Here is a 27,532-nt window from a genome sequence, read left to right as displayed (position 1 = left end):
GTTTCTAGAAGATAAATTGACTAATGTCAAATGATAAATAATGGAGTATTATTTTAAAAAATAATGATTCATCGAAAGTGATTATGGCTTCATTTGGGAAGAAGGGTTGGGTTGGGTTTTGGACTATTTTAGTTATAAAAAGACAAAATAAGTTTTTTAGTCCAATAAAACAAAACATTACATCCAATCCATAATCATTACATTCTTTCTCTTATAAAAAGTCAAAAAAATCAAAAAATTCTTCTAAAACGAATCTTTCTAGCCCCACACTAAAATAGTCAAAAAGCCAAAAAAACCAAAAACACTTCCCAAACAAACCATGTATATGTTTCTTGATTGATTTTTAAATAAAAATTTTGAATTTATAGTATTTTTGATAATGCACCTTCATGTGCTCTGTTAGAAAAAATTTATGATTATTATAATGTGTTAAGTAATTAATCAGAACTCATTTGAGAACTAAAATTATAATTTAAATTTTTAATTTTTTATGGATTAATGTAAATAACTCTTACGATTATATATAATAATTTTATATAAAGTAAATTATAAATAATAAAATATTTTTATATTATGTTACTGTCAAAATTTTTTTATCTAATTTTAAATATAAATTAATTTTGAAATAAATTAAAAAAAATAATTTAAAATATAAAAAGTCAAAATAAATAAATAAAAATTTAAGGATAAAAATAAAAATAATGATTAAATATAAATGGGGTAGAGAGTAATTTACCACTTACATTAATTTCTTTATTTCAATTCTCTCTCCAAATAATATATGTAAAAATTATTTTGTGACTCTATCGATTCGAAGTTGTTGTCAGCCATCCCATTATTGGTTTTTATCTCCGAAAACTAGCTGGGTTTGGGTTGAAATTGAAATTAGGGTTTTGGTTTTTGAGGATTGATTCAGAAATCGAAGAGTGATATGGCTCAAGCTGTCGAAGAATGGTACAAGCAGATGCCAATCATCACCCGTTCTTATCTCACTGCTGCAATTGTTATCACAGTCGGTTGCTCTCTCGATGTATGCCTCTCTCTCTCTCTCTCTCTCTCGATTGATGTATTTCTGTATTTGTATGTAAGTGTGAGCAAATTGTACAGAATTATTGATTTCATCATCTATTACTTAGTGGTTCACATTCTATGCATTTGGGTATTATTGGGTTAGGCTTATTATCAAATTTTTTTTTTTTTAAATTTTAATTTTGGTGAGACTAGTTATCTATATGTATACATGTGTGAAAAGAATGAATTTTTTTGGGTGGTTATAGGAGATTAATAGGTTTTTATTAACTTTAAATGTATGTATTGATGTACCCATGTGAATTTCAAATTTTGTATTTTAATTAGATGATGGGTTAATTGGAAGTTGTAAGAGTAAGTAGTCATTTATGTATCATTAGTTTTATCAATGTTGATATTTAACTAGTGAATTTTATTTGCAGATAATCTCTCCTTATAACTTGTATTTGCACCCTAAGCTAGTGGTCAAGCATTACCAGTTTTGGCGGCTCGTCACCAATTTCCTTTACTTCCGGAAAATGGGTAATTTGTTTAACCATGAACTTCCAAGTAAATCCATTGAGAACGATATGTCTTTATTGTTGGAGTTGCACTTTTTGGAACCTTCTGGCTTCCGTATGCGTTGATTGATCTTTTATGTATGTAGTAGGGCTTTGTAGAGAATTTGGGTTGATTAATTATTTGTCTTATGAAATTCATGAATGATAAAATCTGAAACAACGTTGTCAGAATTTGGTTAATTGGTGCTGTATGTTCTGTCGGGACGCAGTGTCTATTTCTTATCTTTTACTTAACTGTTCTGTGGCAAATCAACTTTGGGGCTTGATTTTCTCGGTGTTTGGTTTGGATTGGGTGCAATAGTGTGGTGGATGTTTTCCGCAGTTGGCGGGGTGGCTGGTTTGGTTGGAGTGTAATCAGCGGATTTTTCAGGGGATAGAGGTCTCTATGCCTCGTTTGAAGAATATTTTCTTGGCGATTTTGTATAGTTGGGTGTCGGGGAGTGTGGTTCCGGATTATTTTCTTTTGTGGTTTTCATTGATTCATTGCATGTCTAGATGTAGGTTGGAGTGGTGCAGTTTGTGGCTGTATTTGTTAGCATCATCTTGATGCTCTTTTTTAAATAAAATTGTTACTCATTATTTATATAAAAAAAAAAGGCTTGTGAAAACATAGTTACGCACATGGCTGCTTTACTCTTCTAAACTTGGGGAAAATGTTTGCAATTATTTCAATTGAATTATTTTGACATCATAAAGTGCAAAACGTAGGTGTTTCTATGGCGATATCTATTTCAATGTCATTTGAGTGCGCTTGCTAAGATAGGTTTCTTTATTGACTTTTTTTTTATCAATGTTTGAAGTGGTTTAAAATTTAGAAGACAAAGAAAAATCATAGTTCCTTTATATGGAATATATAATCCTCAATTAGATTATCTCTTCTTGATAAACCAAACCAAGCCTTAAGTCCCATCAAATGGGGTCGACTACATGAATCCTTCTTCTCCACATGGTTCTATCAAAGGCCATTTTGTTAGTCAAATTAAGGAAAAGATATCAAGGGAATGCCATCCATTTATAAAAAGAAGCAACAAGCGAAGTGCTATGCTCGACCACATGTTTCAAAAAGATCTACAAAATCTGGAAGTGGTCGAGAGATGGGCTACTTACTTCCTACTGTACAAAAATCTCATAAAAGAACTCTTAAGCCCATACAAAGGAGTATCAAAACCATTAAAAGATCTACTATTTTGCTCCCCTAAATTATCCATATAATGCGTAAAGGAATCAGACACTTCAACTTCTTCATTCTTTTCCCTATTGTAGCCCCGTTTTTGCTCCATCACACCCTTCAAAAACCCACTCCAAGAGAGAACCAATATTCACAACTCCCTTGCTACTTGCTAGTAACACTACCTCTTCCTTGATGTGTTGATGCAAGAAGTGGTTTCTTGGCAGATGTGGAAGAAGATATTGTTGGAGCATCAAAACAAGAAGTTATGGATGGGAAATGATGCTGAAAAATGATGAAGAGGAGAATTGTGCAACAAGGAGGTAAGACTTTTGATGTGGTGGATGATGGTGGTGGGGGATCGGAGACCGTGGTAGTGATAGTTGTCACAGCCCCAATCCCTCCCTAGGAGGATTTGGCGTGATTGGCCCATGGCTCTTGCTACCAAAGGCCTAAAGCAAAAGCAGTCATTGTGGAAGTAATAGAGCATGTGCTTAATTCATACATTCATCTTAAAATTAAAATATGTCCTCAAGGTTGTCGCCACACTTGGGCTGTCAAAATAGTTTATATACACGGGCCCTATGTCGATAACACTAGTGTTGACATAAGGACTCGGCATAAACTTTCAAAAGCAAGGATCACAAAGGATTTCCACCTAGGTTCATTGGCCTCTAAGGTTTCCATGTTTGCACTCATCACCTGTAATCACATAGCAAAAAGGGGGAAAGCTAACTAGCTTAGTCAGCAACCTAACTGAAAGAAGTTTTAAAACCATGGATATCAAAAATCCGTTATTTGAAAAGCAATAATGTACTCAAATCATGATAATATCAAGAGTATGTAATTTCCAAAAGGTACAAAAAGATAGTAAAAGTAAATGTCAGTAGCTTTCACCAATCTCCTGACATGGTGCGTGTATTAGAATTAGTATAGGAGTTTGCAATACATATATCCTTTCACATATCAGATAACTCCAAATGGAGGCCCATGCAGTGGTAAACAGAGGGAAATATAACATTACATAAAGGGATTGAAGAAGTGGCTCATATAGATTTTAGAGGTAGCTCCCACTATGCATTTCAATGCATTGTAGCGCTTAGTTTTGGAAAACTCTTTGCTTCCATATGTGACGTGTTGGGTGAGTTTATAGTTTGTAGGTATTTGAAGATTCTTTGCACAAAACACATTTCGAAGCATTCTTTTGAATATTAACATTTATGGGTCTCAAATAATAGCATTTAATGTAAAATACACTTGAGTGTATGTTGTAATCAATTCCAAGTATACAAATACTATATTTCATTAACAAGTTTAAAAGCTTGCTTCAAGTACCAAGTTACTTGCCTTGACCCCCTTAACTATAAGGTGGATGGCCTTCTACAAATGATTCTATATTCCAGTATTCAAATAATCAACGATTTCATACACACGTATCCTGGAATGGTGCAGGGGTGTAGTTATGCCTTTAAGGTCTTCTAAATTATCTCGAACAAGGTCTAAGTTGAAGTGGAGTGTCAAAGGTCTAGGTAATACAAGGGCAACAAGCCAGTATGGACATTTACTTCCTCTACTGGTCTGATGCGCTATGTATAGAGAGTGGAAACTGGTGTCACCTGGACTTCAGATCAGACGTTCAAATGTCATGATTTCCATCTTCTCCTCCTGTCAATTGTTCCTTGTTTAGTGGAGACTTTTTTCAAGCCAAATATATTGTTAGCTTTAAATGTTGATCAACCATTTGGTTTCCTTGCATCCAAGTAGCCTTGTTATGACCTATAACTTACACTCAGCCAAATTGGATTTTTTAATGAATGCACACCTCTGGGGTTGGCAGTAGGTTGAGTTTGGGATAGAGACTCCTTCATGCTCCCTTGGACCCCAACGTGGGTTGGGGAGCACTGCCTCGAAACCATGAGTGGGCAGGTTGAGAGAAGATGTAATTTTTTTTTTACTTGAGGGATTGCTCAGTTGCTAAAATTTTGTTAGTTAGTTGGAATTTGGAAATATAAACAAGCCACCTGCAGGGTAGAAAGTATATATTTCTATAGTCTTAGCTCAATGACAAATTATGTTTCATTTCTGTCAGTCAAACAGTTCATCTGTCTGTCATAACTGCTCAGTTAGTTAATGATGCCTACTGTTTGAATTTTTGAAGTTCTTGCTTCAACTAAATCTATTCATATTGTTGAAAATCTTGCATTTAATTCATGTATGTGCTCGGATTAAATTTGCCTACACTTGATAATATCTGTCCTAACATTATTGGATTTCGATATACCAGATCTGGACTTCCTGTTTCACATGTTCTTTCTTGCCCGATACTGCAAGCTTCTTGAGGAAAATTCTTTTCGGGGAAGGACTGCCGATTTCTTTTACATGCTCTTATTTGGTGCTACTATTTTAACTGGGATTGTTCTCATTGGGGGGATGATACCTTACGTGTCTGAGTCATTTGCGAAGATAATATTTCTGAGCAATTCATTGACATTCATGATGGTTAGTGTTTCTCTGTTTACAAATAAAACATTTCTAATTGATAAACCCTTTATGCATTTACTGTTTTGGAAAGCTTGTTACATTTTGCCCGATTTCACAGGTTTATGTTTGGAGCAAGCAAAATCCTTTTATCCACATGAGTTTCTTGGGTCTCTTTACTTTTACAGCAGCTTACCTTCCGTGGGTGAGTGATCTCAGTGTGTTACTAACATGGTTTTGTCAAAGTACTAGTTCAATAGATGATTGAAATTGATATGCATTTAATACATTCAATTTAACTGCTCATTTGCTCAATAAAGGTTGCACCCTTTTTAACGCTTTTAGTGGATAATTATATTAACCAAATTTATATATTTAGCTGACGCTAATAAAACACTTTCTTTTTCAGCAGTTCTTTCTTAATTTCCATTAACGCGTATTGGCACTGCCAACTGCAGAAACCTGAAACTACTTTTAATGCATTATTTTGAAACCAATTATAAGAGATACAAGGACCTCCAGAGCCCTTCTCTAGAATGTTACTTTGGTAAATGCAGTCATCAAGTTTGCTTTAGAGGATGTTGTGTCCAGGTGTTCGAATCTAGTGGAGTCCTCTTTATTATCCTCTACCAAAGGAGGTAGTTTGTTGTTTTCTTGGTGAGGCATTTATGTGGATAGTCTCTTGAAAAAGAGACAAAAAGGAATGGATATGATATGTGGGATGCCAATGTTATTCTGTAAAAGTATAGAAACAAACCGTGGCCCAAACCTTTTTTTTTCCCCCACTAGAGGAAAGTGCAAGATTCAAGTCTGATCCAAGAGCACCAAAAAAGGGAGAATTATGGTTACTATCTTTTGAGTTTGATTATTTTTAGCTCTCGATGCAATTATGATATGTTTTATATTTAATTTTTTTTATTATTTCATTTTAGGGAGAAGTCCAATAAGCAAATTGGTAGCCCTAACGAGTTTTGAACTTACATGTTTTCAGTTGTCTTTTCCTACATTAATTTCTTCACTGTTTCGTATCTATCATTGATCCTTTTGGATTGTGATTTTTTTTGTTATGCATCACTTGTTCTGTTTGATGTTGTCGCATGCTGTCAATTCTTATTTAAAAGCATGGATCATGGATACTGCATTAAAATATATTGTTAGTGGCCTGCAGCAGTATCCATTAGGTCATTAAGATTTGACTTCCCTTCATTTGTCCACTGATGCAGCATTTGGGACAAACATTCCAACCCCTAATTGAAGTGTGGCCAGTGGCTTTCTGTGGTTCAATTATTTTTTTGTTGTGCTCAATTATAAAGAAACTGAGGATAAGGGTTAAGTATCGTTGTGTTGTATTGTATTGTATTGTGACCATTGATTATATCATTGGATACCTAACACCATTATAAGGGAAATGAGGATAAGGTTGAAGTCCTGTTGGCAATGTTGTATTGTATTGTTACCATTGATCCTTGGAAACTTAGCACCGAATGCCTAAGGAGGCATTTTTATGGATATATTGCTTCTGTTAGTGTCATCATATGTCTTTGCAAGTTGAGATTCATAGTTGAAGAGTAAATATGACCCACCCATATGTTGTTTCAGATTATCCAATGCATTTCTCATAGAGCACCTCTTGATTCTAGAATTGAACAGGAAAAGTAAGTGTTTTTTATGTTTCTGTTTTTGGTTCTTTATCACTCACAATGAACTCCTTCTCCTACAGGTGCTTTTGGGGTTCTCTGTCCTTGTTGGTGCTAGTGCTTGGGTGGATCTACTGGTGCGTCTAAAGTATCATTTTTATTTTCATTTTCATTTTCATTGTCTGACATGAGCATTCCTGTGTGGTAAATATGGTCCACATTCTTGGTAGTTTGAGCCTGATACAGTGCTTTACTAGTGTTGAATTTCGCACTGGGAACAATTTGGAAACCATATTAGGTAAATTATTATTTGGGACGTGTCAGGTGAAGGTTTGGGAATCTTAATATATTGGTGAATATTAAATGGGCTGGAAGGCACCTCCCTACTGAATATATTTTTCCAAGTCTCTACACTAAGAATGGCATAAAACCTAAGGGCACTTTACTGCATTATGTAGTCTTTGCACACTGAAATACGTACTAGCCTCACACACAATCCTTGAATTGGTGGGTCATGAGGGAATCCTCCTTTTCTTAATCCAAAGCACTCTCATAGTCCTCTCTTGTATTCACCTCTCTAATTTTCAAATGTCGTTAAACTTATGGAAATTGGTTGAAAAAGAAATTCTAGGTCACAACCCTTGAGATACCTCTTCTTGTTGCACGGTATACTTTCGTTTTATGCAGTGCCTTTTGTGTAAATAATACCATGCATTTTGATGAGCGTTACTAGATGTGCATTTAGACATTTAACATGGATAGTCCTACATACATATTCAACTCTGGGACCCAAGGTGTATATGAAATATGCTCCTGGTCCTTGAATAAGTATATTTTGTGGATTTGTAATGGGAAAATCGGGATTTTGCTTTCGCAAGTGATCTATCTCTTATTTTGAGTACCCTTTTTGTTCACTCATGTCTGTTGCCTTTTTTTTTTTTTAATATACATTTTTTACCCACTTGAAAATAAATGATATTTTGTGGTTCAGGGAATGATAGCTGGTCATGCCTACTATTTTCTTGAAGATGTGTACCCCCGGATGACAGGCCGTCGACCTCTCAAAACACCGTCATTTATCAGGTCCCTATTTGCTGATGAGCCTGTAGTGGTGGCAAGGCCTGCGAATGTGAGATTTGCTGCTCCGCCGGTAGAGGAAGCACAACAAAACTAATCAAATCCCCCAAAGACTAGACAAATGCTGCTGGATTAGCTGCTGTTAATGTTCTCAGAAAATTATTTTGATGTCCAAATGGAATTATGATCGATCCTTTGTTTATGACATTGCTTTGAGTGATGTGCTAGTTATGGTCACTGTCTTCATTCCTTGTCAGGTGGTTTACCTTGTAATGATGTTGCTACCGCCCAATGGGTTTGAGTGTTTAGTCTGGACTCCATAATTCCTAGTTAGTATAGAGCGTTTTTTGTTCATTGAAGTTTGTTATCATATTCAAGAATTTGTTTTGCCTTACGATCTTATGTCATCATTTTGATTTTGTTTCTCAAATGTTATATTGTACATAGTGGAATTATGTTTTTTTTGATAATCAGTGTTGTGTATGCCCTTGCATTGAGTTAGGATATTTTGTTGGAAGTTCGAATATTGGACAATGTCCCTCCATAACAGTAACCACCACATTGGATACAGAACATCTTGCTAAACCGTAGGGTTTGAAGTAGGGCTTGCAATGAACGGAAATTTTCGCAAATTTTGGCACTTTAGCTTGCTCCGGTGTTTATTATCTAACTTGTATAGTATTGCCTCATTTCGGCTTCTCATTGTCATAGAAAAACACAATACAAGTGTAAATTCCTCATTCAAGCAATTATATTTTGTATCCAATGCAAATTCCTCAAAGAAGTGTCACAACTCTTACCTTTATTTATCGAATTTCAAATCAATAATTATTAAAATGATTGTTACGAATTAAAGCTGTGACACGTTAGTTGAAAAATTAATAGAACATTTTTGGAGATGAGAAATTGATTTCACAGCATCAAACTAGAGCACAACGTGAAAAAAAAAGGAAAAAAAATTCAGGCAGAAACCAAATCGAACAAAATTTAACATTGATTTGGAGTAAGGTACATTGCCCTATTAAATGTATGATAGGCTGAGAAAAAAAATAAATGCTACAAGCAATAGCACAACATGCATACGCAGCAACATCAAAAAAACCTAAAAAAAACAGGGAAAAGGAAAAAAAGCATTCTATCCAATTAAGAAAAATTTCCTTCCACTGCCAAACCCAATAAAACTGCAAAAAAAATGTATCAAGTACCCAAACTTTCAAGCCACAGAAACTATGAAGAAATCAATTCACTGTATCTGCATCAGCTTGTTGCAGAGAACTTCGTGTATTATACATGGGAAAAAATGAATGCTGACATATGAGCCAAACCAGGATGAAGATAATGCATCTGGATTGATTTTCTGGCCCTAATTCTCTTCCCTGACTCCTCTAGCATCTAATGCCGCGACCGATTTTCAAGGTGAAAAGAATGGTAATGCTGAGAACGACGATGCACACCATGGCTAACGGATGGGATGATATTGGGCTGATATTCTCTTTGGAGGCAACTTTCGTAGTATGTAGAGGACAAGAGCCGAAGGTAGGATCTCAACCAGCTGTTTTTAAGCAATAGAAAGTTAAAAAACATGCTTAGAGAAAATGAATATGAAATATCTGAATTAGGAAGTTGGTATTGTAGATGTTTTGTAGAGTACCATGTAATAGATTAAGTTTAAAATTGGATGATCCAACACGTCAAGTGATGCATCTGAATCAAATGCAGATAGAATAACCTGCATTGGGAGAATTGAGTTAAAGGGCATGAGTAGGAAATTTAATGTATAGTTAAAGGGCAGCAACAACTACAAAGCAAATGAACACTTGACTTCAAATGTTGGGCTTAAAGATACTCTCTGTAGATTTCTCTACCCGTAACTTGTTAAAGTCTTCCAACAGTTCACCAAAACAGCTGAAACTTCCTTTCATAGCTATCTACTTCTATCCTGAACCTTAGTAATGTGAGAATAACCTCGTAGTCCATGGTTACAGCATATCCAAGACCCTCTTATTCACACACAACACACACACATGCTAGTGTTATGGACTAGTACTTTCTGCAACGTACAACAGTACCATCTTGTGCTTTATAAAAAACACATTATGGAAAAGCCAAAATTACAGTAATTTGATTGTGGAAAAAGTAAAATGTTGCTTCAAGATTCCACATTTATGTCACTTATCCAAAAATAAATAAATAAAAATAATAATATTCACATTTATGTCACACAAACACATAAGTTTTCAAAAGGCAAATAAGCTGCTGCTCCACCTGTCCCATGTAAAAGGGCGTCAAACACATGTTCTTGGCAGAAGTATCAAGTTTCTTGATTACAGTTGAAATTTCAACATCCCAAAACTTCTAGTTTACCAGCTTTGAACAATCTTCAATTTGAGCCTTACTTTTTGATGACAAAAGAAATTTTTAATTTTTCTCTCCTCTATCAAAATCCATGCCCAAACTTAAAGCAAGATAAAAAGACTCCATGATCCGATGGTTACAATTGGTCATCCATGTAACCCAGAATAGTCAGGTCGGATAAATTAATCAAGAAAAATAACAATTTGTATTTTGTATCAGAACAAAAATTACCGAGTCCATGTCTGGATCTTGGATTGAGGAGGGATTTGTGAAGGGAAGAAAAGAGAAGAGAAAAGCAAATGAAATCGAAGTTAAATTTTTATCTTTTTTCCCTTACCTTCTTTTCCCTCCAAAAATTCAAAATCTAAACACAGCCTTGAATGTTTGTCACAGATAGCCCACATGAGCGAATTCTTCAAAGCCACATACTAAAAGTTCTACTCCAGGCAGTACGCAAGAAAACACTATTCCACAAGTAAGTGGTGCACAGAGTAATCTGGAACTTACCACAAAGCATCTTATGAGAAAGCAGGTGAAGCATATGGCAGTCACAGATCCAACCTGCAACAATTAGCACATATTATCACCAAGTTACATGGTCCAATTAACCTGCCATTTATGTAAAATAGATTTAGAAAAAAAAATACCTTCCAAATTAGAGAGAGAGAGAGAGAGAGAGAGAGAGAGAGAGAGAGATTAAAAAAAGAGTTACTTTAGTTACAAGGAAGACTTCATAGCACCAGTCCCAATAATAAATTTGATAAAATACTTATATAAAGTGAAAAGAGCATCAGTTTATGTATTAACTGTTTTCGTTCTGTATGTGTATGTTATACATAAAGTCAATGCTATTTTTTAAAGCAGCAACTGGATGGAATCTCGTGAGAGAATTTGTAGCATAAAAAATGGAGTATCAGTTTTAAAGGAGTTCCCCTTTTTTTTTTTTTTTGGATTTCTAGGGATTGGGCTACTATTTGTCATCCCTAGTGCTAAGAGTTTCGTGGCTTTTCTTTTGAATTTTTTCTTTTTCTTTGTATGAGGACTTCTTGTCCGCTTCCCTTCTTTTTGATCATTTAATAAAATTCTTTGTTGATGCTAAAAAAAAATAAAAAATAAAAATTGGAGTATCAGTTATATAGCTTAAAGACTCATGCTAATAAAAATAAAAAAGGTTTTTTTTTTTATATTTAAAATGTATACATATGACAAGAAAAAATATGAAGAATTCTGTTGAAGCCAAGTGGGATGATATTTGGATCTGTCCGATTCAGTACCTTGTCTGGCAAATTCTGTCGTTCTGATCCAATACGTTGTCCTACGGTGAATAATATGCACATTCTATTGTCCCATATATTTGTAATGATATTATCATTTTTTTAATAATGAAACTAGTCTACTCTATCCAAATAATTCACTTTAACAGGGGTCGTTGGTTTCTCCTCTCCAATCTTCCTATAAATTGACATGGTTGTCAGATATGCTATCATTGAAGAAGATTTGCAAGCGATACATGTTTCCAATGCATTACTATGGAAGAGCACAATGAACCCAAGCTGCTCCACAACAAATTCTAGCAATTATGTTTTGTTATCCAGTAAACAAACTGTAATCAGAAAGCACAAACCTCATGAAGCTTCTTTCTTCTCCCTTTAGATTCAATAGGGAAACGTCTCAGCATGAAAAATAATCTGAAAGCATTAGATACAGCATCACATGGGAAAAGTATAAGAAAACATGAACATTATAAATATATGGGATGTTCAGAATGAAGATTGCTTCAGATGCGTAAAACATAAGACAATATATATATGATTCAGAAGATTCACCTTCCTCCATACAGCAAGAAACCTAATGCTGCCAGAAATGATACAGCTGAAATATTTAAAAATGAAATAAGCACAGGACAAAGCAATATATATAACAATTAACAATGGTTGGAACAGAAATTTTCAATCTCCACAAATTAAGCTTGTGGCGCACAGAGAACAGCTAGATAAAATGCCTAACCTGCAATGAATATCCTTCCAATGAATTCCACAACACTGTTGTCATCTATCCAGATGTATATCCAGATACAAACCTGATACCAAACACCAATTTGTTAAAAGGTGACCCTTAAAGGGTGTAGCAAACATCTGAAGAGCTATTTTCTTCCATGACCTCTAATGGGCTCACTCAAGGCTGTTTATGCTACCAAGTTTGAAAGCCTTATATTACAGCCCCAATCAGCTACACTTGCTTGCTATGAAGCACATGTATGGATATAGGTACACGTTGATACAATAAAATCTAAAAAAAGTAAGGTATGTTAAAATCCACCTACTCTCCACCTACTTCACCCACTTAAACCTACTCCACTAAACCTAACCCACTACACCACTACCACCTCACCTACTCCACTAAACCTAACCCACTACACCACTACCACCTCCACTTCACCTACTCCTTACCTACTACACACTCACCCTCTTCTATATATAGGAATCATGAATCATTATAATAGATATCAATATAAATCAATCAATAATACAATTCTCTATTTCTCTTTATACATTAAATTTCTACATGGTATCAGAGCAAGGTTAAGCACTTAGTATTTTTCGGTTCACCGGCGGGCGGCAACCTCGCCTTGGCCGCCCGCCGGACCTCAACCTATTCCGCTTATTTTCTACACATACCTTCCCATCACTGCCTAAATCCTCTCTCTTGAGGCCAATGTGAATTCCTCTTCTTCATAATCTGCACTAACTGTGGCATCTTTTCCTGGGGCAAACTCTGCAACCCAACACTCAATCTATGCTTCTCCTCCATGCTCATTTGCCTCTTGTTAGGATCCTTCGCCTTCGGCTTTGCTTCCCTCTGGTGGCTCCCCAGGTGTTAAAATTGATATATTATTGATTGATTGATGTTGTTACAAGATTGATATTATATATTACAATTCAGAGTAGCTCATTATATAGGAGAGGGTTTGGGTAGTAGGTGAGGAGTAGGTGAGGGTAAATTGGTGGTGGTAGGTGTAGGTGAGGAGTAGGTGAGGGTAAATTGGTGGTGGTAGGTGTAGGTAAATTCTAACAGCCCCCCGCAAACTCAAGGAGGATAGAAACTAACCAACTTGAGTTTGAAGAGAGGAACAAAACAAGAAAATACATAAAAAATAAAAGAGGATAAGAGACACTGTATGGTCGTGTCAGACCATTGGTGAAGACACTGGATGGTGGTGTCATAACGTTGTAGAGGACACTGTATGGGGGTGTCATAACCATGTAGAGGACACTGTAAGGTGGTGTCAGACCGATGTAGAAAACAGTTTATGGGGTCATGTCGGACCGTTGTAGAAGACAGTTTATGGGGTCATGTCGGACCGTTGTAGAAACTAACCGGAATCAATGTCGGGACAGTTTACAGAGTCTTGTCGGACCCATAAAGGAGCTAACCGGAATCAAGGTCGGGACAGTTTACAGAGTCTTGTCGGACCCATAAAGGAGCTAACTGGAATCAATGTCGGGACAGTTTACAGAGTCTTGTCGGACCCTTAAAAAAGCTAACCGGTATCAAATGTCGGGACAGTTTATAGAGTCTTGTCGGACCCTTAAAAAATCGCATCCTCAAAAGGTGCGCTCAATTTTTCAAAAAGGCGTGCCATCAAAAGGCGTGCCCAATTCATCAAAAGGCGTGCCATCAAAAGGCGTGTCCACTTTATCAAAAAATGTGCCATGAAAAGGCGTGCCAGATTGTCGGGCGGCAAGAGGCGCGCGATACGCGTGGCTGCCTCGGCTATTTAACCAAGACGAAGGCTGAGGCTGAGGCATACCAGTCTGAAACCTCTGAAACCAACCCTTCGCTTAAAAAACTCTGCCTCTGCGGAGAGAGAAACTGTGGAACACTTTGTTGCCATTCTGTCACCAACCCTGCCGAACATTACCAGTCTGAAATTGCTATTTCGCTGAAACACTTAGCAACCCAAAAAACATGGCCTCTTCTTCCCGTCCAGCTACGCAGAACCTGCTCACGCTCTTTCCAGAACTGAACGAGCCCACAAGAGAAATAACTGGTGCGGTGGCACTGGAACCTCAACCAAACACCGCTGGGTATACTCCGTTGAACTTTCCGATGCGGTCTGTGGAGCAAAGAATGGCAGTGCTGTCGGATGTGGAGGCCAATCAGTATACTTTGAAGGTATGTGTGGAAAGCATGACGGCGGTCACAAACTTGTCGAACCGGCTGCAGAGTAGGACAAATGAGGTGCAGCAGTTAACCTCCCAGCTGGCTCTGCTCCAACGCATGTATAAGGATGCGCGAGCAGAGATAAGTGTGCTGAAAGCAGAAAATAAGGAGCTGAAGCGGAAGGCCACCGTGATGTGGCGATTTGGAGGTCCGCCATATGCTGCAGTGGAGGAGCAGGGGGGAGGCAACTTGCTTGGTAGTCTAGGAAGCATGGAGGCAACACCGTCAAGGCCCGCTCAGGACGGAGGCAAAAAGAAGAGACCGGCGGCAGAGTAGAGAAGAAAAATCCCACTTGTGAATGTGGTTGGTTGTTTGTATTTTGTTTGTGTTTTTGTGTTTGTTTTTTTTTTGTTTTTTTTTTTTTTTTTGGTGGAAAATTGTGAGCGGGGGTGATCCCGGAGATGAATAAAATATGGGTTGTTGTGCAAATTTGATTTTTATTTTTATTTTTATTTTTATGTTTTTTTTTATTATTTTTTTTTTTTTTTTTTGAGCAAAAAGTCGGTGGGCAAGATGAAATGAAAAAGAAAGGAAAAGAGGGGGACAAAAGTTGACGGATGGTGGATCATGGAGTGGTGGATCACAGTGTGTGAAAAAAAAAAAAAAAAAATAAAATAAAATAAAAGAAGGTTGGATGGACAGAGAGAGATGAATAAAATATGAGAGAATAATGATAAATATAATTAAAGTGGGTCTGCTGTAGAGAAAGGGACCAGAGAGAGAGAAAGAGAGTGAGTGGGTGCCCCATGTGCTGGGTTTGGTGTGTACCGCGTGTGTGCTTGTGGATGCATGTGCATAGCAGTGTGTTTATTATTATTATTATTATTATTTTTTTTTTGTTTTTATTTTATTTTATTTTGTTTTGGTTCAAAACTGCCGAGAGAGAGAGAGATCTGTTAGAGAGAGAGAGAGAGAGAGGGCTTGATGGAGCTACTGTTGCAGTGACCGATTCAGTTGTGATGTCGAGGAGGCTGGATCGACGGCGACGCCGATGGAGGTTGCTTCGCCGGAGGAAGTAGTTCTGAGACGGACGAGCGACTGGGGGTGAACGGCCTCGTCGGCGGAGGCTGGATCGACGTCACCGCAGGCAACGTCGGCGACGTTGGAGTCGTCCTGACACTGAGGTTGTTCAACGTCGGCGACGTTGGAGTCGTCCTGACACTGAGGTTGTTCGTATTGCGACAGAATGGTCATACTGACGCTCTTACTCATCGGATCAACCTGGACTCGGACGCCGAACAGCATGAGCCGGAGTTGCAGTCGGAGATGTGGCCGAAGGTGAGAGAGGCTTGTGAGCAAGCACTGGGTAGCAAAAGAAGGCACCAAGATGGTGATAAGGAATCGAACGGAGGAGAGAGTGGTTGCCATCCGTGAGGAGTGAAGGTATGTGTAAAAAAAAAATTCTAGCGGACTAGGTTGAGGTCCGGCGGGCAGCTAAGGTGAGGTTGCCGCCCGCCGGGAAAGCGAAAATATCAGGTTCTAAACCTGCTCTGATACCATGTTAAAATTGATATATTATTGATTGATTGATGTTGTTACAAGATTGATATTATATATTACAATTCAGAGTAGCTCATTATATAGGAGAGGGTTTGGGTAGTAGGTGAGGAGTAGGTGAGGGTAAATTGGTGGTGGTAGGTGTAGGTGAGGAGTAGGTGAGGGTAAATTGGTGGTGGTAGGTGTAGGTAAATTCTAACACCAGGTTCCACCTGAGCTGCATGATTCATTTATAGCTGCAATTGATAAGGGAAGTATTAGAACAATGCCCAACAGAAGTATGCCAGCTGCTCCTTACCCTACTCCTGGAGCACTATTAATAGGTGATGCTTTCAACATGCGTCATCCTTTAACTGGTGGAGGAATGACTGGAGCCCTGTATAAGGTGTTTTGTGCATCTCCTGATCAAGCAAGGAAGGAAATGCGTGAAGCATGTTTTGATTATTTGAGCCTTGGAGGTGTGTGTTCAACAGGACCAGTGGCTTTACTCTCTGGTCTAAATCCTAGCCCATTGAGCTTGATACTCCATTTCTTTGCTATAGCCATATATGGTGTTGGCCGTCTCTTGCTACCATTTCCTTCCCCTAAGCGCCTGTGGATAGCAGCTAGATTATTTTTGGGTGCATCGGCTATCATTTTTCCCCTCTTTCTCTCACATGGGCTTGTCCCCTCTCTCTCCTCCGTTTGATTTCAAATCCATTATTTTTATTTATTTTCTCCAAACCACTTTCCTTATTTCCCCCATCTTTCATTTTGATTTCAAATATATTTTTATTATTTCTCTTTATTTTTCTTTCACATTATTTTTTAATCTTTTTCAAATTCCATTCATACCATATAGCTTTGCACACCAAACCATCTTTTATTCATCTCAGGGATCAACCCCGATCACAATTTTAACAAAAAAAAAAAAAAAAAAAAAAAAAAAAACAACCACAACAACACAAACCACAACACCACAAGATTTGTTTTCTTTTCTGTAGACGGCCACCCACCGACCTCACTTTTTCGCCTATTCCGCCGGTCTTTTCTTCTTGCCTCCGTCCTGGGCGGCCCTTGACGGTGTTGCCTCCATGTTTCCCACTCCACTGGGCACGATCACTCCACCCTGCTCCTCCACTACAGCATATGGCGGACCTCCAAATCGGAACATAACGGTGGCCTTCCGCTTCAGCTCCTTATTTTCCGCCTTTAGCACACTTATCTCTGCTCGCGCATCCTTATACATGCGTTGGAGCAGAGCCAGTTGGGCGTTTAACTGCTGCACCTCATTTGTCCTACTCTGCAGCCGGTGCGACAAGTTTGTGACCGCAGTCATAGTTTCAACACAGGACTTCAATGTATACTGATTAGCTTCAATATCCGTTTGCACTGCCATTTTTTGCTCCACCGACCGCATCAGAAAGTTCAACGGAGCAAAACCAGAGGTGTTTGGTTGAGGTTCACAGGCCACCACACCAGTTATCTCTCTTGTTGACTCGTTGAGGTCGGGAAAGAGAGTGAGCAGACCACGGGAAGAAGAGGCTATGTTCTGGGTAGCTGAACGGGAAGAAGAAGCCATGTTTTTGGGTTGCTGAGTGTTTCAGAGAAGGGTTGGTTACAGAATGTTACAGAGAACGAAGAGGTTTCAACTGGTTTGTTATGCTTCCAAGCCTCAGACTTCGCTTTGGTTTATAAAGATAGAGACGACGAGGCCGACACGCGCTCTGTCAATCACGTGCATCGCCGCGTGTCAGGCGCCCCTTTTGATGGCTCGACGCTTTTTGTCGGGCACGTCTTTTGATGAAGTGGACGCGCCTTTTGATGGCACGCCTTTTTATGGATTGGGCACGCCTTTTGATGGCACGCCTTTTGAAAGATTGGGCACACCTTTTGAGGGTGCGACTTTTTAAGGGTCCGACAAGACTCTGTAAACTGTCCCGACATTGATTCCGATTAGCTCCTTCATGGGTCCAACAAGACTCTGTAAACTGTCCCGACATTGATTCCGGTTAATTTCTACAAGGGTCCAGCAAGACTCCGTAAACTGTCACCACAACTGTCACAACATTGTCTGCTACAACGGTCCGACATGACCCCATAAACTGTCTTCTACATCGATCTGACACCGCCATCCAGTGTCCTCTACACCGTTATGACACCACCATACAGTGTCCTCTACATGGTTATGACACCCCCATACAGTGTCCTCTACAACGTTATGACACCACCATCCAGTGTCTTCACCAATGGTCTGTGTAAGAATTTATGTATTATTGATTGATGTCTTGATTGATAGATTACAAGATGCATTAATTACAATTCCTATACAATCTATATATAGAAGAAAATGTGGTAGTAGGTGTAGTGGAGGTGATAGTGGGTTAGGTGAAGTGGAGTGTGTAGTGGAGTAGAGGTAGGTGAAGTGGAGTGTGTAGTGGAGTAGGTGAAGGTAATGTGGTAGTAGGTGTAGTGGAGGTGATAGTGGGTTAGGTGAAGTGGAGTGTGTAGTGGAGTAGAGGTAGGTGAAGTGGAGTGTGTAGTGGAGTAGGTGAAGGTAAAAAGTGGAGTGTGTAGTGGAGTAGGTGAAGGTAAAGATGGGAAATTCTAACAGCCCCCCGCAAACTCAAGGAGGAGAGAAACTAACCAACTTGAGTTTGGAGAGAGTAACAAAACAAGAAAATACATAAAAATAAAAAAGGATAGGAGACACTGTATGGTCGTGTCAGACCGTTGGTGAAGACACTGTATGGGGTGTCATAACGTTGTAGAGGACACTGTATGGTGGTGTCAGACCGATGTAGAAGACAGTTTATGGGGTCATGTCGGACCGTTGTAGAAGACAATGTTGTGACAGTTTACGGAGTCTTGCTGGACCCTTGTAGAAACTAACCGGAATCAATGTCGGGACAGTTTACAGAGTCTTGTCGGACCCATAAAGGAGCTAACCGGAATCAATGTCGGGACAGTTTACAGAGTCTTGTCGGACACTTGTAAAAACTAACCGGAATCAATGTCGGGACAGTTTACAGAGTCTTGTCGGACTCTTAAAAAGTTGCACCCTCAAAAGGTGTGCCCAATTTTGTCAAAAGGCGTGCCATCAAAAGGCGTGCCCAATTCATCAAAAGGCGTGCCATCAAAAGGCGTGCCATCAAAAGGCGTGTCCACTTTGTCAAAAGATGTGCCATGAAAAGGCGTGCCAGTTTGTCGGGCGGCAAGAAGCGCACGATACGCGTGGCTGCCTCGGCTATTTAACCAAGACGAAGGCTGAGGCTGAGGCATACCATTCTGAAACCTCTGAAACCAACCCTTCGCTGAAAAAACTCTGCCTCTGCGGAGAGAGAAACTGTGGAACACTTTGTTGCCATTCTGTCACCAACCCTTCCGAACATTACCAGTCTGAAATTGCTATTTCGCTGAAACACTTAGCAACCCAAAAACATGGCCTCTTCTTCCCGTCCAGCTACCCAGAACCTGCTCACGCTCTTTCCAGAACTGAACGAGCCCACAAGAGAAATAACTGGTGCGGTGGCCAGTGAACCTCAACCAAACACCTCTGGTTTTGCTCCATTGAACTTTCCGATGCGGTCGGTGGAGCAAAAAATGGCGGTGCAAACTGATATTGAGGCTAATCAGTATACTCTGAAGTCATGCGTGGAAACCATGACGGCGGTCACAAATTTGTCGAACCGGCTGCAGAGTAGGACAAATGAGGTGCAGCATTTAAATTCCCAGCTGGCTCTGTTCCAACGCATGTATAAGGATGCGCGAGCAGAGATAAGTGTGCTGAAAGCAGAAAATAAGGAGCTGAAGCGGAAGGCCACTGTGATGTTCCGATTTGGAGGTCCGCCGTATGCTGCAGTGGAGGAGTATGGAGGAGTGAACGTGCTCGGCGGCGTAGGAAACACGGAGGCAGCACCGTCAAGGGCCGCCCAGGACGGAGGAAAGAAGAAGAGATCTGCAGCAGAGTAGAGAAGAAAAATCCCACTGTGGGTGTTGGGTGTGTTATGGTGGTTTTTTTTTTTTTTTTTTTTTTTTTCTCGTGTAAAATTATGATCGGGGTTGATCCTGACATGAATAAAATAAGTGTGTTTGGCAAACTCGAATGGTAGGTGTGGTAAGGCAGAAAAATCAACTGGAATGAATTTTTTTTTTTTTTTTTTTTTTTTTTGTGAAAATAATAATAATAATATTAATATGGAAATCATGGAGTGGGCGGTGGTACAAAAATATTGTGTAGAAAAAGAGGGAGATGGTGGAAAAGAGAGGCCACTCATGTTATTAAAATAAATTAAGGAATTAAAAAAAGTGATATTGGTTTTGTTTTCAAAAAAGATGGATTAAAATAAATATAAAAAAAGAAAAAGAAAGTGGAGACCATGATGAAAGGTGGGAACAAGTGTGCTGGTGCTGTGTTGTAATGGTCAGAAAGAGAGATAAGAAAATAAAATAAAATAAATTTCAAGGTGCTGTGTTGTAATGGCATTGAAATATCCACCATCATAAAGAGTATCAGTGGTGCTGCATATGTTTATGAGCATTATTTGAGGCCTTTCTTTCTTAACCCACAACAGACTGTTAACGTCTAGTATGTCCCAAGGAAGAAGGACATCTTCAGTAAGCCAGATGACATTCTAACTGCTGCTGAGAAGTACATAGAAGAACATGGCCCGGAAGCATTTGAGAAGCTTGTTAGCAAGGATAGGGAAACCAAGTTCAGGAGTAGCAATTACACGTATTTTGATGAGGACCACAGCTATTGAGCCTTGTTTGGCTGAGGGAAACACCTTTTTTCCGCTGCTATTAGGAGTATCTTTCCGGTGGAGAAGCTGCTATGGACTATTTGGGGAGAGTGATGTCGAAAGCCGGAGCCTTGGATCTCGCCACCGGCGTCGGCGGAAAGATCGAGAAAGACGATGTTCTCTCCGCTGTCCAGAAGTATGAGCAGTATCACGGCTACTATGATGCCGAGAGAGAATGAGATGTTATGAAGATATGATGAGGAGGTAGGTATGTAGTAGACAATTCTAGCGGACTAGGTTGAGGTCCGGCGGGCGGCCAAGGCGAGGATGCCGCCCGCCGGTGAAGCGAAAAAATATTAAATTCTTAACCTTGCTCTGATACCATGTAAGAATTTATGTATTATTGATTGATGTCTTGATTGATAGATTACAAGATGCATTAATTACAATTCCTATACAATCTATATATAGAAGAAAATGTGGTAGTAGGTGTAGTGGAGGTGATAGTGGGTTAGGTGAAGTGGAGTGTGTAGTGGAGTAGAGGTAGGTGAAGTGGAGTGTGTAGTGGAGTAGGTGAAGGTAATGTGGTAGTAGGTGTAGTGGAGGTGATAGTGGGTTAGGTGAAGTGGAGTGTGTAGTGGAGTAGAGGTAGGTGAAGTGGAGTGTGTAGTGGAGTAGGTGAAGGTAAAAAGTGGAGTGTGTAGTGGAGTAGGTGAAGGTAAAGATGGGAAATTCTAACAGTCTGACACGACCATACAGTGTCTCTTATCCTCTTTTATTTTTATGTATTTTCTTGTTTTGTTACTCTCTCCAAACTCAAGTTGGTTAGTTCCTATCCCCCTTGAGTTTGCGGGGGGCTGTTAAAATCCACCTACTTCACCCACCTAAACCTACTCCACTAAACCTAACCCACTACACCACTACCACCTCACCTACTCCACTAAACCTAACCCACTACACCACTACCACCTCCACTTCACCTACTCCTTACCTACTACACACTCACCCTCTTCTATATATAGGAATCATGAATCATTGTAATAGATATCAATATAAATCAATCAATAATACAATTCTCTATTTCTCTTTATACATTAAATTTCTACAAGGTACATGTATGGCTAGCTACATTCATACAAAAATATTTATTTTTAATTTGGAGTTATGCAAAAATTAGTTAAATAACTTAGTTGGTTAAGATCCAACCCACAATTCACATTTAATGCCAAAAGTAAGGTATAAACCAAAATTAAACATCATTATATTAAATAAAACCAAAACTTAATTTTAAAATCACACCAAGCATAAAATATAAATCCAATGAAACTAACTTCACCTTTGTATAGAATAAATACTATTTCGGTTGAGGTACGGCTTGGATATATATTAGGTATGTCTGGGGTACGACAAAAATTAATAAGAAAAAATTTGGGGTATGTGTCTCGTTTGCCCGCTATTTATGCAAAAGGACCATGCAAAGTACCAATACCCGGTATGGGTATGGTGTGTTTGTCAAAGTATTGCTTGCAAGTTGCAACCTGTGTCAAGGAGTAGAATAAAACCTCTTGCCTCCACCATACAGAAGGGGAAACTCATGACCTACCTCGTGGAACAGAATTCTGAGCAGTGTACAACTCAAATAAATTCCATACCAAAAATTCTAATTGGTTATGTTTGATCAAAAGTAACTTTCGCAAATCAAGACTCTTAAAGTAAGCAAAGTCACATCCAGCACTATCCAAAAGAGTAAAAATTCACAACAAAAAAGAAAAGAAAAAGGAAAAAAGATTGGAGCACCAAAATACATAAATAAAGGATTTGTCTCCTCTTTAATCTAGCCCAGCATACACACAAACTGCTAAGAAGTCCATCTACAGATAGCTCCTATATTCAAGATTGAGCATTTAAATTATTCTGACACTACTAATCTGGTTTTTTCTTCTCTACTTTCCTTTGGGTTTAATCCCCACAATAAATCAGAAACAACTGGATCAAGAATTATCAAGTCAAGGAGATAAGAGAGTAGACAGAAGTACAGAAGTGTAAAAGGGGAACCAGAACAGCCATAGATATTATATCCCGACGGGATGAGAGGTATTTGTTCAACCTTTTACTGTGCATGAAGAATTTTCCATTTTAACTTTATGGAAATCCAAAACCGTATTAGAACGGGTCCATAAATTGAAACCAATAACAGTAATCATTGGCTTTTTAAGAAGAGATCTTGAATTAAAATGATACAGAATCTGCAGATTGCACCAATATTTGATGCAAATCCCAAGTGTCACAGGATGACGTGATGTGTATGTGTCTGTCTGACTAGTGCCAATATTGGAGGTCCTACAATCAATCCAAAGATAACATCTTATATATAGCAAGCTGGTGGTTCTACCAAAATAATAATAATAATAATAATAAAAAATAAATAAAAGAAAGATAGGTGGAGCATACCTGTATAAAGTACATTCCACCATTTACTGAGATATAGACAATCCGGAGCTTGTCTGTTGGTAAACTTCTTGCCTGATCATTTACAAGAACAACCCCAAAGAAATTTAAATTAAACTAAAATTGCATGCCAATATTACAAAGGAAAATTGCATTCAAGAGCCATGAATCCCCTCTTAAATGAGGGACTAGCCTTAGAACCATAGATAAGTGCCCAGGGCAACAATAATGTAGAGGTTTAACTTGCCTGGTGATATATCTCTGCCCAAAAGAGGACGAGAAGTGTGTAGGTTGAGAAAAACATGAGTCCAGGAAGATCCAATAGTACCAAAATTAGTACCTGGTCCAAGATAGAGCCGGTCAATGTCAGTATACAAGCCTTGAGCATTATAGATGCCACATGATGACAAGAAGTACATTCTCATTTTGGGCCATTCAGCTTTTGTTCAATAGTAATTTGATTAATAAGCTGCAGTTATCTCCTAGAGAATTTTGAATAGTAAATAAATAAATATATAAAAACATATATTTTGACTATATCCCTCTTGTGCCCTGTCATGCATTTTTAAAAATCTAGCACCTGTCAAAATTAACTAAAACTTGAGTAAACACGTCAAGAATGTTTCCTTTTCTCTGCTCTTGGCTGTATGAAATTCTTTCAACACTGACAATTTCAAAATGAGATACGAGAAAAGAGCAACAAGATTTTCCAAACTAAGATCTTAAAGACAGAACAATTACACTAGAACAGGAACGTATCCAAAACACAACATTCAGCTTTGAAGAACTTCATGAAATTGAACACTATCCAATAATGCCCTCTATCGAGGTAAGGTGAGGATGGCTCATCGTTACTTTTGACCAAAATGAAGGTTAATAAAATAAATGCAAATTTTGTCAGTTGTCTAGTCTTATTGGGGGACGGGGGACAAAGAGAAACAAAGAGATAGAAAAGAAAGCCACAACATGAGGTGCACTGGAGAAGGAATATAAATGTAGGCCTAATTTCCAAAAAAAATAGCATTTTGGAACAGCAGAAACGTCACCTTGGGACTCAATTGAAACACTTGAGAGTGAAATCCAAACACAATTGCACGCACTGAAATAGACAGTTTTACAATTAAGCCCATAAATAACATCAAAATTACAAAATAATAACCAAGACTCTAATTGTTACCTCCGTTTACAATGAAGTTCATAAGATGGAAAACCTTTTGTGTTGTCCAACCATACTCAGGCACTCTCAATTCAATCCTTATCAATTGAATCTGCATATGATCATATACACAATTCAAAATATAATTTCCCAACTATACCTTACAAGTAGGAGTTCCAACCACAGCTACGTAAGTGCATGCCATGGACACATGGCTTGTGATGGGAACTAAACAGCAAATGTTTTTAATCAATTTGAAATAATGGCTCAAAGTTGGAAATTGATGAATCATAAATTAATTGGCATCCAAATAATTCAAAAAAGGGGAATATTTACATAAAATGTTGCAAAAAGAAAATCTAAGAATGAGTTTGAAAATTCAACAATTATGTAGGGTGATACAGTAGAAAAAATGTATTAAGTACAATACTCTAGAAATATGCAGAAAATCATGAATTATTCACAGAATATAACACGTTCAAGATTGAATGCACCATGCCATTCGTTGTGTAAGTATCCATCACAATGTCAGTTGCATTAAATAAAGAAAACAACCTATTAAATAGAAAGAATACAATTAATTTTTAACACCAATGAAGCAATGGTTTCAGGGCCGCCTATTTGGTCATGTAAAAAATCTGCATTGGGCTTTTCTAAAATTAGCCCATTTATAATCAGACAATTAGATATGTCTGAGTCTGACTGTAATAATGGAACAATTAAAAAATTGATAAATTTTACTTTCTATATAAAAATTCAGAATTGTATTTCATAAATTTTATTTTACAAAATATACTATGCTATTTAAGAAATAGCTACATAATTATTGCTTAAAAATTAATTATTTAATAAGTCATATTAAATTATTAAACGAATTCAAAAAATTAATAATAAGTAATTTATTTGTTTATGTAATAATTAGAAACAAAACAATTATTAATACTTGGGTAATTTAATTATTTAATCACTACATATTTATTTATATTAAACTAATAGAATATTTTAAAATATAATTTATATATTTTACATTCTTTTGAAGCATGGAATTACCTAATCTAAAATTAAGAGATTTAGAACCCATTTTGTTCAATGTCTACATGGATTTTAATTTAATTCTGAATTAGTTACTTGTAAATAGAATAATTCAATTCCTACTACCAAACAGGTCCTAAAAGTTTCAAAGAAGTAATTTTGATTATCCCAATCCATAAAAGCCACCCCAAAGACAATATTAAGTGAAACCCACTAATCATGCCCTTAATTAGTCAGAAAACTCAAGAAAACAAAGTGTTTTTAGTTGCTGAATCTTATTATGGCATCTCCAATCCAATCCTTGACTCAAACATATATGAAACTTAAATTTGAATAAAAATCATTCAAAACTTCCTCCACCCCTTGACCCAAACTTATACCAAATTGAGTATTACTCATTTTGTTACCCAAATCAAGAGAGACTCAAATGTTCACTCACAACTATTTTGTGGCTCTCAAAATTTACCACTTTGCCACTTTAGTTAAGCTTCTCCTCAAATTTATGCTTAAATTTGAGTTTATCCATTGGAGTGGTTCATATCAAGTAAAGCTTTTCTACTAAATTTGAGTAAAACTCGATTGTAGTTAGTTACCAGTAATCATCTCTATCAGGGCATATGATTGGACTTCCAACAGTTAAGTTGGAAGCTCTAGTAAGAAATCTCAGATTCAAAAAACCAAATTCCACCTTTTCTTTTACATTTTTTTTTTTCCTTCTCAGCAACCAAACAGGGCAAAATGTACAGGACAAAGAATGAAATTCAATTCAAGTTATTGCGACTTCCCAACAACTAAATTGTAGTTAGTTACCTTACCAGTTATCACCTCAACTAGGGCATATGATTGGACTTCCCAACAGTTAAGTTGGAAGCTCTAGTTCTCTTACCTCACAATGATAGAAATCTCAGATTCAAAAACCAAATTCTACCCTCTTTATTTATTTATTTTTTGTGTGTGTCCTTTCTCAGCAACCAAACAGAGGGCAAAATGTACAGGACAAACATGAAATTCAATTCAATTCAAGTTATTGTGAGTTCCCAACTAACTCAATTTTAGTTAGTCACCTCAACTAGGGCCTATGATTGTACTTCCAACAGTTAACTTGAAAGCTCTAGTTCTCTTACCACACAATGAAAGAAATCTCAGATTCAAAAACCAAATCCCACCCTTTATTTATTTGTTCATTTATTTTAATTTTTAGTTTCTCAGCAACCAAACGGGGCAAACATTCAATTCAATTCAGTTGAAGAGAAGAAGATCAGTACAAGTGAGAATACCAGGGCCACAGAAGAAACTAGGGCATAAGCAGCACAGAGACTGTAGAAAATCCCATCTTGCCACGGAGCCGACTCGTTGATCTCGTCCCACCAGTTCGAAGTCAGACCTCTGGACTCAATCCAAGGAAATCTCAGTGACATTTTCGTCATTTTGATCATCCACAGAGCCTAGTGAAGCTCTGCGAAAGTAAACAAAAACTTCAACAAACACACAGATATACAGAGAGTGAGAGAGAGAGGTAGTCTACCTGACGGTCTTTGAGGGGCGGGACTTGTGGCAGTGGTCGGTCTCACCTAAGCTTCTCTATGAGCCGTTTGCGTGTGGCTTTTTGTGCTGATTTGGTACTACTTTTTTACACGTATTTATAAACAGTTACAATAATGCTATAATAAAAAATTCCAAAAAGACAAAGATATTTTTTATTAAATTAATACATATATATATATATATATATTAACACTTTTTATCTATTTTCAAAACACTTATTTAGCATAATTCTAATAGGAAAATGATTGGTGGCCCTAAAAAATTTGCCCCTAATGCCCCTAATTTCCATTTTTGGAAACTGTTTTCTTTTTTTCTTTCTTTTTCCTTTTTTTTTTTTTTTTTTTTTTACCAAAAGTGGAATTTCGGGGCATTCGAGCCCCGAAATTTAGGGCCCTCAAGCAGCGCTGATTCTAATATTAAACAAGAATAACTATCCATCTCTTTAATTTTACTCCCCCAATTTCACTTCAATAATATGGAATTAGGGAGGTCAAAAATAAGAGAGAAAGAACGGAATATGAAATTGCTTCACGTGAAAGTAAGTCACGTCATTAGAAGTAGAATTAGAAGACAAAATCAAGACATGTAGCAACACTCATTAAACA

The 27,532-nt window shown here is 37.7% G+C and overlaps 2 protein-coding genes across 3 annotated transcripts; one reads left to right on the top strand and one right to left on the bottom strand.

Moving 5' to 3' along the window:
* Positions 1-723: 723 nt before the first annotated feature.
* On the top strand, positions 724-8,419 carry LOC114295528 (derlin-2.2). The gene is made up of 6 exons (XM_028239771.2): positions 724-1,030; positions 1,452-1,551; positions 5,042-5,256; positions 5,357-5,440; positions 6,956-7,009; positions 7,864-8,419. The coding sequence occupies exons 1-6, from the start codon at positions 932-934 to the stop codon at positions 8,044-8,046; spliced, it is 735 nt and encodes a 244-aa protein (XP_028095572.1). The 5' UTR covers positions 724-931; the 3' UTR covers positions 8,047-8,419.
* A 489-nt stretch (positions 8,420-8,908) lies between these two features.
* On the bottom strand, positions 8,909-27,005 carry LOC114295519 (tobamovirus multiplication protein 1). 2 transcript variants are annotated; one of them, XM_082888202.1, is made up of 12 exons: positions 26,908-27,005; positions 26,660-26,838; positions 24,372-24,462; positions 24,241-24,293; positions 23,442-23,534; positions 23,198-23,269; positions 12,312-12,384; positions 12,131-12,176; positions 11,929-11,992; positions 10,812-10,865; positions 9,601-9,678; positions 8,909-9,501 (listed from the first exon to the last, which is right to left on the bottom strand). In XM_082888202.1, the coding sequence occupies exons 2-12, from the start codon at positions 26,816-26,818 to the stop codon at positions 9,409-9,411; spliced, it is 876 nt and encodes a 291-aa protein (XP_082744328.1). In that variant the 5' UTR covers positions 26,819-26,838; positions 26,908-27,005; the 3' UTR covers positions 8,909-9,408. The 2 variants fall into 2 exon arrangements, with proteins under 2 accessions (XP_082744328.1, XP_082744329.1); XM_082888203.1 differs by lacking the exon at positions 26,908-27,005 and having other exon boundaries at positions 26,660-26,887.
* Positions 27,006-27,532: the final 527 nt, after the last annotated feature.

The sequence above is a fragment of the Camellia sinensis genome, chromosome 9 (genome assembly GCF_055761805.1).
Source record: "Camellia sinensis isolate YWXY chromosome 9, ASM5576180v1, whole genome shotgun sequence".
Taxonomy (NCBI): Eukaryota; Viridiplantae; Streptophyta; class Magnoliopsida; order Ericales; family Theaceae; genus Camellia; species Camellia sinensis.
Note: the sequence above shows the minus strand (reverse complement) of the source record. Positions and strands in the feature narration are given on the sequence as shown.